The sequence below is a fragment of the Aphelocoma coerulescens genome, chromosome 5 (assembly GCF_041296385.1).
Source record: "Aphelocoma coerulescens isolate FSJ_1873_10779 chromosome 5, UR_Acoe_1.0, whole genome shotgun sequence".
NCBI lineage: Eukaryota > Metazoa > Chordata > Aves > Passeriformes > Corvidae > Aphelocoma > Aphelocoma coerulescens.
Genome location: NC_091019.1, coordinates 404,525 through 417,763, shown reverse-complemented (window position 1 = coordinate 417,763; position 13,239 = coordinate 404,525). Strand labels below are relative to the sequence as shown.

The following is a 13,239-nucleotide window of genomic DNA, read 5'->3' as shown; positions in this document are numbered from 1 at the left end:
AGGCTCATCGCTTACCGGCCGTTTCCAAACTTAGGCTCTGCACCTACTTGTGGTACCTAAGACAACAAAACAAACTGTGACTATCGCCCTCCAGAAGAATAATGCGCGGGCTCCCTCTGCACCGCTGGCCCAGGCTCACCTCAAATCTTCATCCGACTCCGGAGGTGGCCCGGACGATGCCTGCAAAGCAAAAAGGGACACGCTTCGCATGCTGCCACGTACCTCTCACCTATCAGTCGCCCCACCTAAATGCCAACTCACCTGCTCGCCTCTGTCCCTTGGCATGCCTAGGGCAGCAGCAGCAGCACCTGCAGAGAAGCAAAGCAGAAAAACATGCTGAGAGACTGAAACCACAGCCTCCCCGCTCCAACTGAAGTACACCACACCCATACCTTAAGCTTGCACGCACCTGGCCTCCAGCATCCCCAGGGCCAGGACACCTTCCCAGTGGACCACCTAAAATGCACAAACAAAAACGGATGCTTAGAGCTGCACCAGAAACTGATACCCAAGCAGTAACAACTCATTCTGTCCACCAGTCACCGCTCACCTCGCTCCATCGACCTTGACCACTGCTATTCAGCATTACTTCCTACAAATAAAGATGAAGAACAAAGCTGTAACACGGTCACCATTTACACTTGCCCTGCAAAGACAAACGGTGACTGACCTTCCTGTGGGAACCACCTCACCTGGTATGGGGCACTCTGTCACAGGTTCAATCCCTCTGCAGCTGAAAGAAAGTTACGACAAAAGTCAAAGTACTGCATGAGAACTTACCAGCTCCAGACATCTTGTGTCAATCTAGAAATACCATCTTGAGTCCAACTAATCCCTACATTACAAATGTCAAGTCCCTAGGACTTATCCTATTACACCTACACCCAGACCATGTAGCAGGGCAAAGCAGCCCCGGCCCAAACACACAGACACCTGTGACACAGGAGATGACAAACAAGGGGATGCAACAAGGAGAGGAAACTCTCAGCAAGAAGAATTACCAATGAGATGACCTAGATGAGGCCGATGAGGCTCAAAGAACTCCGGCAGAAAAAGACCCTAACAGAAGGACTTATGCCAAGAACCGCAAAGATGGATGCCCGAGAACCGTACGGTTGGAATCCTCCACCTATCCTCGCATTCTCACAAGTCCTAATCTGTTATAATGGATCATTGTGGTGCACAGCTGTCAATACAGCTCAGAACAAGACTGTAAAAGGTGTCTGACTCGATATTGCTAAAGAGAGATGCGATTCCGATGCATGTCCAAGCTTGCAAGTCAAAGGTTCAAGAGTACCAGCGTCGGGCCAAGGAATGCAAAGGAGACGCTAAGGATGATGCCCAGCATTTCTGATAAGCCCCTCAAAGGGGTAAGGCAGAAGACATGTGACACGATGCCCAAAAGACACAGAACACACAATAGACAAGTGACACAACACGCACCGGGACTGCTCTGCCCTGTACACCTCAGCATTGTGATCAAAAGTGAGACTTTCCCTTTACATGGCCTAAGGGGCCCTCTCGTGGACATCCCCATCTCCAAAGCTAATTCAAAAATCCCTCCCACCAAGTCCTGACCCAGCACACCACTCTCATCCCCCTCCCTGAGGTGTAGCCCTCGACTTAGCTCTCGGATATCCAGGGATGCAAATCCTCATCAGGTGCAAAAGAAGGCCGCCTCGTCCTCTGGGGAGTTCCTGCCCTCAGTGAGCTGTTCTCTCTTAGTCTACTACAAGAAAGAAAACCAAACATCAGTGCCTGAACTCAGCAGCACATCAGCCAAAACCCAACAATTCCACTACTCACCGTCTCCTGAGAACGCCCCGGTCCTCGGCTCATACACCGTGGCCGCACTCCAAGGCTGCCGGCGCAGGGTATACCTGGGTTAAAAGGAGACAAGGTGATGGGGCATTGCTGAAACTTGAGTGGACCCTCGCTCCTCCCTCCCTCCCCGAGTCGCTGCAACTCCTCAACCATTGCCAAAGGCTGCCCAGATGGCACCTTCAAACAGAAAAGGTACAGGCTTCATCGCAGAGTCCTGTAATAGTTCTGGAAGGCTCACAGGGGCAGCTCAAGGGTGATAAACTGGCTCCATCAGCTGGTCCATGAGGGGGTTCAGCCCCTGTAGGCATAATACGAGTGGGCCACCTAAAACACACAAATGGATGCTTAGACAATGCATGCTTTGAGCTGCCCCAGAATTTGGCACCCAAGCAATAACTGGTTGTGTCCACTGGTCACTGCTTACCTCACTCACTTGACCTTGACTGCTGATATCCAGGTTTACTTCCTAAAAATAAGGACAAAGAACAGCCCTGCAACATAACCACCATGAAACACCACCCCTGAAAAGCTGAATGATGACCAACCTTCCCAAGGGAGAAGGGGCAAAACAAAATGGAAAGGCACATACCGATGTAGTGTCCAAAAGTGCTGCATTGCCGAGGCAGGTTCCACCTGAAAGTGCTCGACTGTGACCTCTGTCTGGAAGGGTGTCTCTCATGTTGGAGTAGCAATTTGAATGCTGCAGACCACCTGTAAAACACAAAAAATCAAAGGCTACTTATAGTTTCATCACTAATACAACAACTCCAGTAACATCCAGTTCTGTGCCGGAATCAATACTCATCCAGCTCATGGTCCCCCCAGTGCCAATACCCTGCTGCTTCAAGCACTTCACATCTTCAAAATGAAAGTCCCAACAGTGAGGTAAACGTAGAGCCCAAAGTCAGGCCATAGCTTGGACTTCAGGCACCGACCCACCTCGTTGCTGTGCTCCTCTGGCCTCCTCTGTTCATATCAGGTTTACATCCTATCCATCTGCAAAAGAATTATTTGTCAAAGTTACCCAGACAGACAGGGAAAGCTTAGCCTTTCCCAAGTTCTCATTCCTCAAAGCAAACTGCCTAGGATCCCACAACAGTGGGCCTTAGGACAAACTACTATAAAACTGCAAGACACCACTGCACCACTCCCACATCTCCACTGAACACCACACAGACTGGCCACAGTCACTCTGTCCGAGGCATGGCTCAGGTGGCTAAGCAAAGCAAAAGGTTCCCTCTAAAGTCTCCTTTCTTCTCCACCTACCCCCCCTCAGGACTACTCTACAGGGCAGAGCAATTCCAGGCGAGACACAAACTCAACACATTATACTACAAACAGTAGGACACAAGGATGATAAAAAAAGCTCTCGGCAAGAAGAACGATGGCAAGAAGAAGAGACGACGCCAAAAGAGACAACCGAGGGTGTGGCAATGGTGGATGAAGGAGGCTCTAAGGAGCAGAAGAAAAGACTGTAACAGCGACCTCTTCTAAGAACTGTCAGTCACAGTGATCAAGATGGCTGTGAGAGACAATGCCACATTTAGAATGCTCCCATCTCCTGACAATCTTGCAAGCCCCAGGACATTACAGCTCACGGCTGGAAAGGATGGATGGCAGTAGAGCCAGGAACAAGGCCTCAAAAGACATCTGACTCAATGCTTCCAAGATGTGATTCCAAGATGCGGCCAAGCCCACTGGTAAAAGAACAAGTGACATTGGCATCCTACCAAGAAGTACGAAAGTTCAAGAAGCTAGAGATGATGGCCAATGCTTATGATAAGCCCCTTAAGGATAAAAGGCACAGAGATCTGATCCGAGGGATGCCAGAAACACAAAACACACACGGGACGAGACAACACACACTGGAACTGCTCTGCGCTGCACACCCTACAGTTGCAATCAAAAGTAGGGCTACTCCCTTTAGCTTACCTAACAAGCCCCTTGGAGAGCATCCCTTTCCCCTACACTAATTTTTACATCTCTCCCAGGAATTTCCAACCCACTACCCTGCTATCATCCCATCTCTAGGTCCTGGCCCCCAACTTAGCTTTTAGGTGACCAACAATGTGAATCCACACTGGATGCAAAAGGAGTCCACCTCAGCCCTCTCCAAAGGCACTGTGATCACCAGGTTGGCATCTTAGTCAGCTATGACAAAGAAAACCAAAATCAATGCACCCGTGGAGTGGCATACAAGCCAAATCCCAACAAGTCAGCTACTAACTGGGACCCTGCTCCCACTCCCACTCATACTTACAGTCCTTAGCTTACCTATCAGAAGCCTCCATCTCCAATGTCATCTTGGACCCAGGGTAGCTTCCTCTTGCAGCAAAATGAATCTGCTGAAAAAACTGAAGTATCGTACCTGACACAATCTGGAATTTCAGGAAGTTGCCATGAACCATGCACTTAATGCTATCTTCTTCACAGAGTCTTCAAAGCCTCTATTACTTCAGATACCAAAAGTACCTGCTGAAAAAAAGCTGAGAAAACCCAAAAGACCCCCTTCACAGAAATAAAAAGACACCCTTACCCCAACTAACCCCACAGAGGAAATGGGCCTCTTTTACCCAGGACTGGGGTTAATATACCCCTGGCCAGGCCCGCCTCTCGTTCCCACAATGCCCGGGAAAAGGGAGGAGGCAATTTTACCATCAGGGATAAAAGCACTGGGAGGAGTTGTAGCTGTTTGGCTGCTCTGACTTAAATTCCAGGGGAGTAAGGGGCTCTGTAGGTGCCTTCTTTTTTTACTACAGCCACACCTGCCAAAAGAGTAGATAACAGGTAAGAGAAGAAGCTTCTTGTCTCAGCAGCATAGGCAGGTGAGTTGGGTAATTCCTTGTTAACATGTGTAATTGTTCATTAGTCATTCCTGGGTAGTAGGCTGTAGGCAACTAAGTAGGCAAGAGAAGAATAGTAGTAGTATAAATGGTGTAGCTCCTGCTGGGGCTTCTAGTTAGGGCCATAAGTGTCATGAATAAGAACAAGAAAAGTAATGGACTCTTGGGCAGCATTAGGTTATATATGTACTGGGCTCGCTCCCTTGTGAGAGATTTGATGCCAGGGCATGGGTAGAAGTGTGGATTTAAACCCTTAAAATGCTGAAAAAGGGGAGTTTGCTTCAACTGAACCCCTTAAAATGAGGGAATAGGAGATGTTTGCCTTTACTAATGCTATTGTAACTAATGGGTTCTCCCTTCTGAATCACCTGAAATACTGCAGCCTTTGGTACTTCTTTACCTCTCTATCCTGCCCTTCAATCCTGTTGCAAACGCGGGGAAAACCCAAAACTCTGGGTTTTTTCCCCCCCTTTCCTTTTCATTTTGCCTCCTCTTTTCCTGCAGGTTTTGGACTATCCAGGCTTGCATGTGGATTAGACACCTTGGAAGCTCAGCTCCAGGTGGGGTTGCAGCAGTGTTGGAAGCACCAGGGATTCCCCCGAGGTTTGGTGTGAGGAGCTGCAGCTTGGGAGGGGCTGGGATTTTGTGCAGTCTCTCACAGACTTAGAAAATAGCAAGAAAATCCTTCCTAGCAGCATTTCTCTATCTACAGAGTCCTGAGAGCAGGTTGGTACGGCCAGTGCTGGGACTCCGAAACAGTGACTAAATCCTGTTTTCAGGGCTTGAGGAAGAGAGCCAGTCCTGTGTGTTTGGGCTCACAAAGAGAAACTGAAGTGCTGCGTTTTGCTGGACCTGAATTAAAGCACAAGGGCTGTGTTTTGATGCTCAAAGCGGGCTTTTCGGGCTAGGGCGAGTCTGTGTCTCTGAGCTCCGAGTCCTGCCTTAGGCACAGCCCGAAGCCGGGCTCCCCGGCCTCACGCAGAGCTCGGGAGCAGCGACTCAGCGCCGCGTCCGGGGCTGGCGGCAGAGCCCGGGGCCGCGTCGTGGGGCCCAAGGCGGGCTCCGGGAGGGGCTCAGGGCTGAGCGGAGCCCGGCCCGGCGCGTCGGGCCCGGCTCGGGATCCCGGGGCTGCCCGGGCGCTGGCACAGCCCCGGCTCCCCGCGGAGAGCCGGCCGGAGCAGGAGCGGCAGCGCCGGGCTCGGCCCCAGCGCCCGTCCCGGAGCGGCTCCTCCCGGTCCCGATGCCAGCCCCAATCCCGCCGGGGAAGAGGCGGCGCCGCCCGGGACCCGCAGCGGCCGCCGGCAGGACCCGGAGCCCCGGTCCCGGGAGCGGCCCCGGTGCGCGGGGCGGGCCCGGCCCGGGAGAGAGGGGCGGGGCCCCGAGCGATGGAGCCGCCCCCGTGCCGGGCAGGGCGGGCCCCGGGGCCGGGCGGGGCCGGGGCTCTGGGGCGGTCCCGGGCCCGGCTCAGGTGCGTGGGGCCGAGGTGTTTGAAGCCCCGGAATTCGCCCCCTGCCGCCATTTGCTCCCTTAGAGCCTGGGGAGGTTGCGGCCGGGCTGGCCTCCCCGGGCGTGGCCCAGGTGAGGCCCCCGCTCCCCCTCTTTCTCCTGCCCTTATACTCCTCCTTCCCTCCCTTCTTGCATGCTCACACCCAGTCCTCCCCGGTGGCCACAGCTCCTGGGGGTCCCTTATGGCTTCACACCCTTCCCTGGGTGTCCCCTCTGTGTCCCCCACGGCTGGTCTGGGCTGACCCCCCTGTCCCGCAGGATCCAGCCCGGGATGCTGCGCGGTGCTGAGCACTGAGGGGCACCATGGGGTGCGCGGCGTGGCCCCCCAGCCGTGGCCCCCCGCGTGGCGCTGGAGCCCCCTCGGTCGGTGCTGAGCGCTCCTTGATGGAATTGCAGTGAATGGAACAGAAGCCCAGCACCCTGGACCCGCTGTTGGAGCCAGAGGACACCCGGTGAGCTCCCACCCCAGCACGGGGACATGCGGCGGACACGTGTGGCACCACGCCTGGCGTGTCCCAGCACATCCCTGTGTGGCCCATACCTGGCTGTGCCCTCTGTGTCCGAATGCCGTGTGTGTCCCCAAGTGTCTCCATGTCCCAGTGCCCACTGTGTCTCTTGCGTCGTCGTGCCCAGTGTGCCTTCATGCATCCCTGCGTGGTCACGTATGTGTCCGTGCCCTGGGTACCCCCTGTGTCCCCATGTGTCCCTGTGTGGTTGTGTATATGTCCATGCCTCGTGTGTCCCTGTGTCCTGGGTGCCCTTTTTGTCCCTGTGCCCATATCCCCGTCCACCCCATGTGTCCCCACTCATGTTCCGAACCTGGGTGTCCCCATGTCCTGTACATCCCCGTACCCCAGGTGTCCCCCAGCCCCGCTGTACCCCACATGTCCGCAAGTGTCCCTATGTCACGTTCTGGGTATCCCCACACGTGCCCATGTCCTGCGTGTCCCCCTGCCCCCCACATGTCACCGGCTAGGTCCATCCCCTGGTGTCCCTGTGTCCCCACGCCCACATGCCCCCACTCGTGCCCCGCCATGGTGTCCCCCCACTCGTGCCTCTCCCAGCCGCCCCCTCCCCTCACCCTCCACCCCCCCCGGGACTATTTCGGGCCCCCGGTGGGGGGTGGCGGCCCGGGGTCCCCTTGGGCTGGAGCGGCCCCGGGGGATGCGGGGTCCCCGGGGCTCCCCCCCCGCAGGTGCCGATCCCCGCGGCCCCGGGCCCCCCCCGCGGGGACGGGCGCGCGCGGACCCCCGCCGCCCGCCATTGGCTGAGCCCCGATGACGTCACTTCTCCGCTCAGCCAAAAGGACATTTTGTCTTTGACTGGGAAGGAGCCCCTCCCCCACCCTTTTCCTTCCCTTCCCTTCCCTTCCCTTCCCTTCCCTTCCCTTCCCCCGCTCGGTCCCAGCCCCCCCAGGGCGGTGTCGTGTCCCGGAGGGGGGGGTCCCGACAGGGGTGTTCTGGGTGGGGGGGGTCCCCAGGGCCCTCTCCTACCCCCCCCATCCCGCACTCCCGGGCTGGACCCCACCTGTGACATCGCTGCGCTGGGACCCCTGGGTGGGGGCTGCCCATTTCCCAGCAGAGAAGGGGGTTCGAGGGGGGTTTTGGGGGAGCTGTTGGAAGTTTGGGGGGGTGCAGCGGGAATCCGTGGGCACCCTCTCAGCCTGTCACCCCCCTCCCGTAGGTGGCTGGATGGGAAGCGCAAAAGAAAGAGCAGCCAATGTTTGGTGAAGAGCAGTATGTCAGGTACGGGGACCCACGGCACCCCCCGAACCCCCCCGGGCACCCCATGGCCCTGCTGGGCACCCCCGCGTCCCCCGAGTACCTCATATGCTCGCCGGGTTCTGCAGGCACTCCGTGTGAGCACTGTAGGGGCCTCGAGTCCTTACCAGGGACCCCTGGATACCCTTCGTGTTCCTTGTGGACATCTTGGGGTCCCCAAGTCTCTTCAGGCAAGTCAGGGTGCCACGGACACCCCATGTCCCTGGCAGGCACCCTGGGGGCCCCAAGTCCTTGCCAGGGTCCCCTGGCCACCCCATGTATGACCTGGGTCCCCCAAAGTCAATGGACATCCCTTGTCCCCCATGGTCACCCCAAGATTCCTGTGTCCATGCAGGTACCCCAGGGTCCCACGGACGCCTCATGTCTCGACCGGGTCCCCTGGAGTCCCACGGACACCCCTTATCCCCTGTGAGCACCCCAGGAACGCCAGGGTCCCGTGGACACCCCATGTCCCTGGCAGACACCCCAAGGTCCCCATGTCCCCCAGGCACCCCAGAGTCCCATGGATACCCCACTCCCATGTCCCCCCTGCACCCCACATCCCTGCAGGGTCTGCTGGGGTCCCAGTCCCCCACATCCCCCTCGGCGCCTCGTGGGTCGGGGTGCCGCCATTGGGGCGGCAGCACCCTGGGGTGGGCGATAAGGGGGGCCCTGCGGGCACTGCCCCCCGCCCTGCCCCATTCCCGGCGGGGAGCAGCCGGCGCCGGCGGGACCCGATGGGGGGCCAGGGGGGAACCCAAGCGTCCGGCTCCCGCCCATCCCCTGCACCCGCCCCGCTCCCGGAGGGAGGGAGCACCCAGGGACCCCCGCATCCGGCACCTGCAGAGCGCCAGAGTGGGCTCGAGGGGTGCCCACGCCTGGGTTTGTGGGATCCCGGGTGGGTGCGGCGGTCCTGGGGTGCTGGGGACACTCCCCTGAGTTACAGGTGCTCCATGCAGGGGGGACCCAGGCATCCGGTCCCTTTCCCATCCCTCTCACCCTTCGGGGATCCCCAATTCCAGCCCCCCCAAAACACAAGGGTGGGCTCCCGGGAGGGACATGAGGGGCCCAGGGTGCTGGGGACCGCCCCATGCATCATGGGCAATCTGTGCCTCAGTTTCCCTGAGCAGTCGGTGGTGGGGAGGCTGGGGGGACTCTGGTGGGGGGCTGGTTCCTGGCCTGCCAGGCGGGGGGACCACGGACAATGACAGGGACAGTGGGTCTCTGTGTGCCAGGGGGACAGGGACCCCCCCCGCTGCCGGTTCCCGGCCAGATAATGGGATAATGGGGGCTTTATTGGCGTGGGGGGCTCAGGCACCCCCCCCCACACCCCCAGTGTTAACCCTTCCCGTGCCAGGGCAGGGGTAGTGGTGGGGCAGACAGTGGGTGCAGACAGAGGGGAAACTGAGGCACAGGGAGGGGAGGGCTTACTGGGGGTCCCTGGCATGGGGTGTGTGGGGTGTCCCTGATGTGAGGCATGCAAGGGGGTCCCTGACTCAGGATTCCTGGAGGATCCCTGATGTGGGGTGTGTGGGAAGGTCCCTGCTACAGGGTGTTCCAGGGGTCCTTGACTTGGGGTGCCCTGAGGGTCCCTGTCATGGGAATCCCTGTCATGGAGCACCCCATGAGTCCCCGCTGCGGGGGTCCCTGCTCTGGGGTGCCCTGGGGGTCCCTGACCTGGGGGTCCCCGCAGGGTACATCCCTAGTTACCTGGACAAAGATGAACAGTGCGTGGTGTGCGGGGACAAGGCCGCCAGCTACCACTACCGCTGCATCGCCTGTGAGGGCTGCAAGGTGACTTGGGGCAGGGGGCTAGGGGGGCTCAGCAGTGCTCACTGGGTCACTCCCCCATGCCCTCCCCAGGGATTTTTCCGTCGGACCATCCAGAAGAACCTGCACCCCACCTACTCCTGTGTCATCGACAAGATCACCCGCAACCAGTGCCAGCTCTGCTGCTTCAAGAAGTGCATCTCCGTGGGCATGGCCATGGACCGTGAGTTGGGGGGCGTGGGGGGGCTCGGCTGGGGGGCAGGTTGGGGTCCCGACACCCTGGGGCACATTGGGGTACCCGGAGTAGCTGCAGGACTGGGCTGGTATGTGATGCAGCAGTGGGGTAGAATGCATGAATGGGGGGTCCTAGCTGACTGGGGGGCATCCCAGATGATAGTGGGGGGCTTTTGGGAGGTGGGTTGGGGTCCTGGTGCTATGGGGCAATTTGGGATGCCCAGAGCAGCCACAGGAGGAGGCTGGGGGGGGTCACCATGGGGTGCTATGCTGCAGCTGTGGGATGCATGGATGGGGGGTCCTGGCTGATGTGGGGGGATCCTGGCTGATGCTGGGGGTCCGGCAGTGGTGCTGGATGACTCGAAGCGGGTAGCCAAGCGGAAGCTGATCGAGGAGAACCGGGAGTGGCAGCAGAAGGAGGAGATGATCAAGTCCCTGCAGCATCGCCCCAGCGCCGAGGAGTGGGAGCTGATCCGCCTTGTGACAGAAGCCCACCGCAGCACCAATGCCCAGGGCAGCCACTGGAAGCAGAAGCGGAAATTCCTGGTGAGGGGATGCAGTGGAGGGACTCTGTCACCATCTCGGTCCCCCACCCTGGCCCCCAGCCCTAGCCAGGATCTGCTGAGCACTCACACACTCAGCACACACATGGTGGCAGTGCCAGGGTTTGGGATGTCACCGGTGTCCTTGGGCAGTCGAGGGGGGTTGGGACATTGCCCAGTGTCCTTGAGCTGGTCACCCCTAAAGGGTTCAGGGGTGAGCAGTGACCAAAGGGGACAGCTGTGCCCGCGGGTGGCCCCGGCCCTGCCATTGGCCCTGTCACTGGCCCTGTCACGCAGCTTCCTCTTCTGGCTGCTGCACTGGCCCTGCCACGAGTGTTCCCCGGTGACATGGAGGCCCCAGAGGGGGGGCAGGGTCACATCACACCCCCCGGGGTGTCTCAGGGAGGGGGGACAGGGTCACACTGCACCCCCTGCCACTGTCCACCGTGGGGGTCCCAGAGTGGGACACGGTCACACTGCACCCCCAAACCCCACTGTCCATTACGGGGGACACAGTCACACCACACCCCCCCAATGACCCATCTGCTGTGGGGGTCCCAGGGGTGACACGGCCACACCACGTTCCCCAATGCCACCATGGCAAGTCCCTCTCTGCCTTCAACCTGGATGACACCGAGGTGGCCCTGCTCCAGGCTGTGCTGCTCATGTCCTCAGGTGTGCGTGCACACCAGTAGTGGGGGAATGGGGTGGGTACCCCATGCCAGAGGAATCAGGGTTGGGTGTTGGGTGGGCACCCCAATGCCCAGAGTTCTCACTGTCCTGGGGAGGTGTTGGGTGGGCGCCCTGATGCCAGAGATCCCCAGCAGCTTCAGGGGGAATTGGGAGGGCACCCCATGCCCAGAGGCTGTGCACGGGGATTGTTGTGTTGGCACCCCCTTGCCCACAACCCCCAGCACGTGGAAGTGCACTGGGTGTGCACCCTAATGCCCAGAGTCCTGACTGTCTTGGGGGTGTGTTGGGTGGGCACCCTGATGCCAGAGCCTCACAACATCTTCAGGGTGTGTTGGGTGGGAAACCGTGCCCCCCCTGGATTTTGGGGGGGTTTGGAGTGGGCACCCCAATTCCCAGAGCTTCAGGCAGCTGTGCCAGGCTGGGAGGGGTCCCAGGAGCATGAGGTGGGCACCCCAATCCCTGGTACCCAGGAGCACAGGTCCCCTTGGTGCCCTGGGGCCCCCTGCCAGGCTGACGTGGGTCTGTGGGGTGGGCACCCCAACACCCAGGGGGTGCATGGGACACTCAGCCCTGTGGGAGGGAGAATCCCTGCAGGTATGGGATTGGGAGAGGGACTCTTCCATGGGCAATGAGTGCCAGGACAAGGAGAGGTTTAAACTGAAAAGGGGAGATTGTGATGGGGTATTGGGAAGAAATTCCTCCCTGTGAGGGTGCTGAGGCCCTGGCACAGGCTGCCCAGAGAAGCTGTGGCTGCTCCATCCCTGGAAGTGTCCAAGGCCAGGTTGGACAGGGCTTGGAGCACCCTGGAATAGTGGAAGGTGTCCCCGCCATGGCAGGGGGGTGGAACTGAGTGAGCTTTAAGGTCCCTTCCCACCCAAACCATTCCATGATTCCACAATCCCCTGATGATTCCCTGATTCCCGCAGACCTGACGGGGCTGATCTGTGTCGAGAAGATTGAGAAGTGCCAGGAGATGTATCTGCTGGCCTTTGAGCACTATATCAACTACCGCAAACACAACATTCCCCGCTTCTGGCCCAAGCTGCTGATGAAGGTGATGGATCTGCGGGGGGGTAGGAAAGCAGAGACCCCCCCAGTTTCTTTCTCTCTCCCCCACACTCTCCCTTTCTCTCCCAGCCTCCCTCCTACCCTCTCCCCAGTGCCTCCCACCCTCTCTCCCAGCTCCCCTGTGCATCCCCGATCCCCCCAGCCCTCCTTTCTCCCTGCTCCCCAACCCGACTCCCCTCTCTTCCCCCTCTCCCCCTCATCTGTCCATCATCCTTTCCCCCCCTCGTTCTCCCCTGTTATCCATAGGAAGGAAAGCCCGGTGCCCCAGTGTGTCAGGTGCAGAGGATGAGCTGTCCAGGTGCCGGGGGCGGGCGGGGCTCTCCCGGCGCGGGGCCGCCCCCGGGCACCGAGTGCCGCCGGTGCCGTGGGTCGCGTGGCTTCTCCGGTCCCCTCGCACCGTGGAACGGCGCCAGCCCGGAGCGAGTCCCGTTAATGGGCGCTGGGGAACACGTGTGGCTTGAATGGAAAAAAACCCAACCCCGACCTCCCAGGCTTTTTGCCTCGGGGCTTTGTTGCTATTGCCTGAGCCACGCCTTTAAATACCGACGAGGGCGCCTGCTGGAAGCGGTGTTCCGTGGTTTTTGTACTCTCTATTTGTGGTGTTCATTTTTATCTGGATGCACAGTTGGGCCTTTTGGGCAGAAGGTGCCCCTCAAACCACAAGGCTCGTTTCAACCTTGTATTCTATTGTTTGGACGATCCAGGGTGGGTGAGGACTTTGTCTTGTTACCGTACTAGGGAATGGAATGCAGGAGGTTCTTACAATTTTGGTATTGAAGTTGGAGTGTTGAAGGATATCGGTCTGATGGTAGTCTTAACCTATGAGCTACAGGCATTTGTAAAAAAACTTCAGCCTTTCCTTCCAGCAGCCCTATACATCTAAAAGCACGTGCATTTCTTAACAAGTCTCTGTGTCATAGTGACTTTAAAAATTAAAACACGTGTGTTCTGCCTTACCTAGGACTGGGGCTTTTTTCTACAAGTTCAGTTTGAGCAGAT

At 58.6% G+C, this 13,239-nt stretch overlaps 1 protein-coding gene and 2 long non-coding RNA genes across 3 annotated transcripts; 1 reads left to right on the top strand and 2 right to left on the bottom strand.

Moving 5' to 3' along the window:
• Positions 1-547: 547 nt before the first annotated feature.
• Positions 548-2,531, bottom strand: LOC138110983 (uncharacterized). Its single transcript, XR_011151192.1, has 5 exons — positions 2,414-2,531; positions 2,249-2,290; positions 1,807-2,148; positions 693-1,726; positions 548-592 (listed from the first exon to the last, which is right to left on the bottom strand). It is a non-coding gene; the product is annotated as an uncharacterized lncRNA (long non-coding RNA).
• A 228-nt stretch (positions 2,532-2,759) lies between these two features.
• LOC138110982 (uncharacterized) lies at positions 2,760-4,332 on the bottom strand. The gene is made up of 3 exons (XR_011151191.1): positions 4,099-4,332; positions 3,891-3,975; positions 2,760-2,820 (listed from the first exon to the last, which is right to left on the bottom strand). It is a non-coding gene; the product is annotated as an uncharacterized lncRNA (long non-coding RNA).
• Positions 4,333-7,207: 2,875 nt separating this feature from the next.
• LOC138110963 (thyroid hormone receptor beta-like) lies at positions 7,208-12,656 on the top strand. Its single transcript, XM_069016107.1, has 6 exons — positions 7,208-7,288; positions 7,857-8,029; positions 9,418-9,727; positions 9,797-9,926; positions 10,284-10,483; positions 12,099-12,656. The coding sequence occupies exons 1-6, from the start codon at positions 7,208-7,210 to the stop codon at positions 12,102-12,104; spliced, it is 900 nt and encodes a 299-aa protein (XP_068872208.1). The 3' UTR covers positions 12,105-12,656.
• The last annotated feature ends 583 nt before the right edge of the window (positions 12,657-13,239 follow it).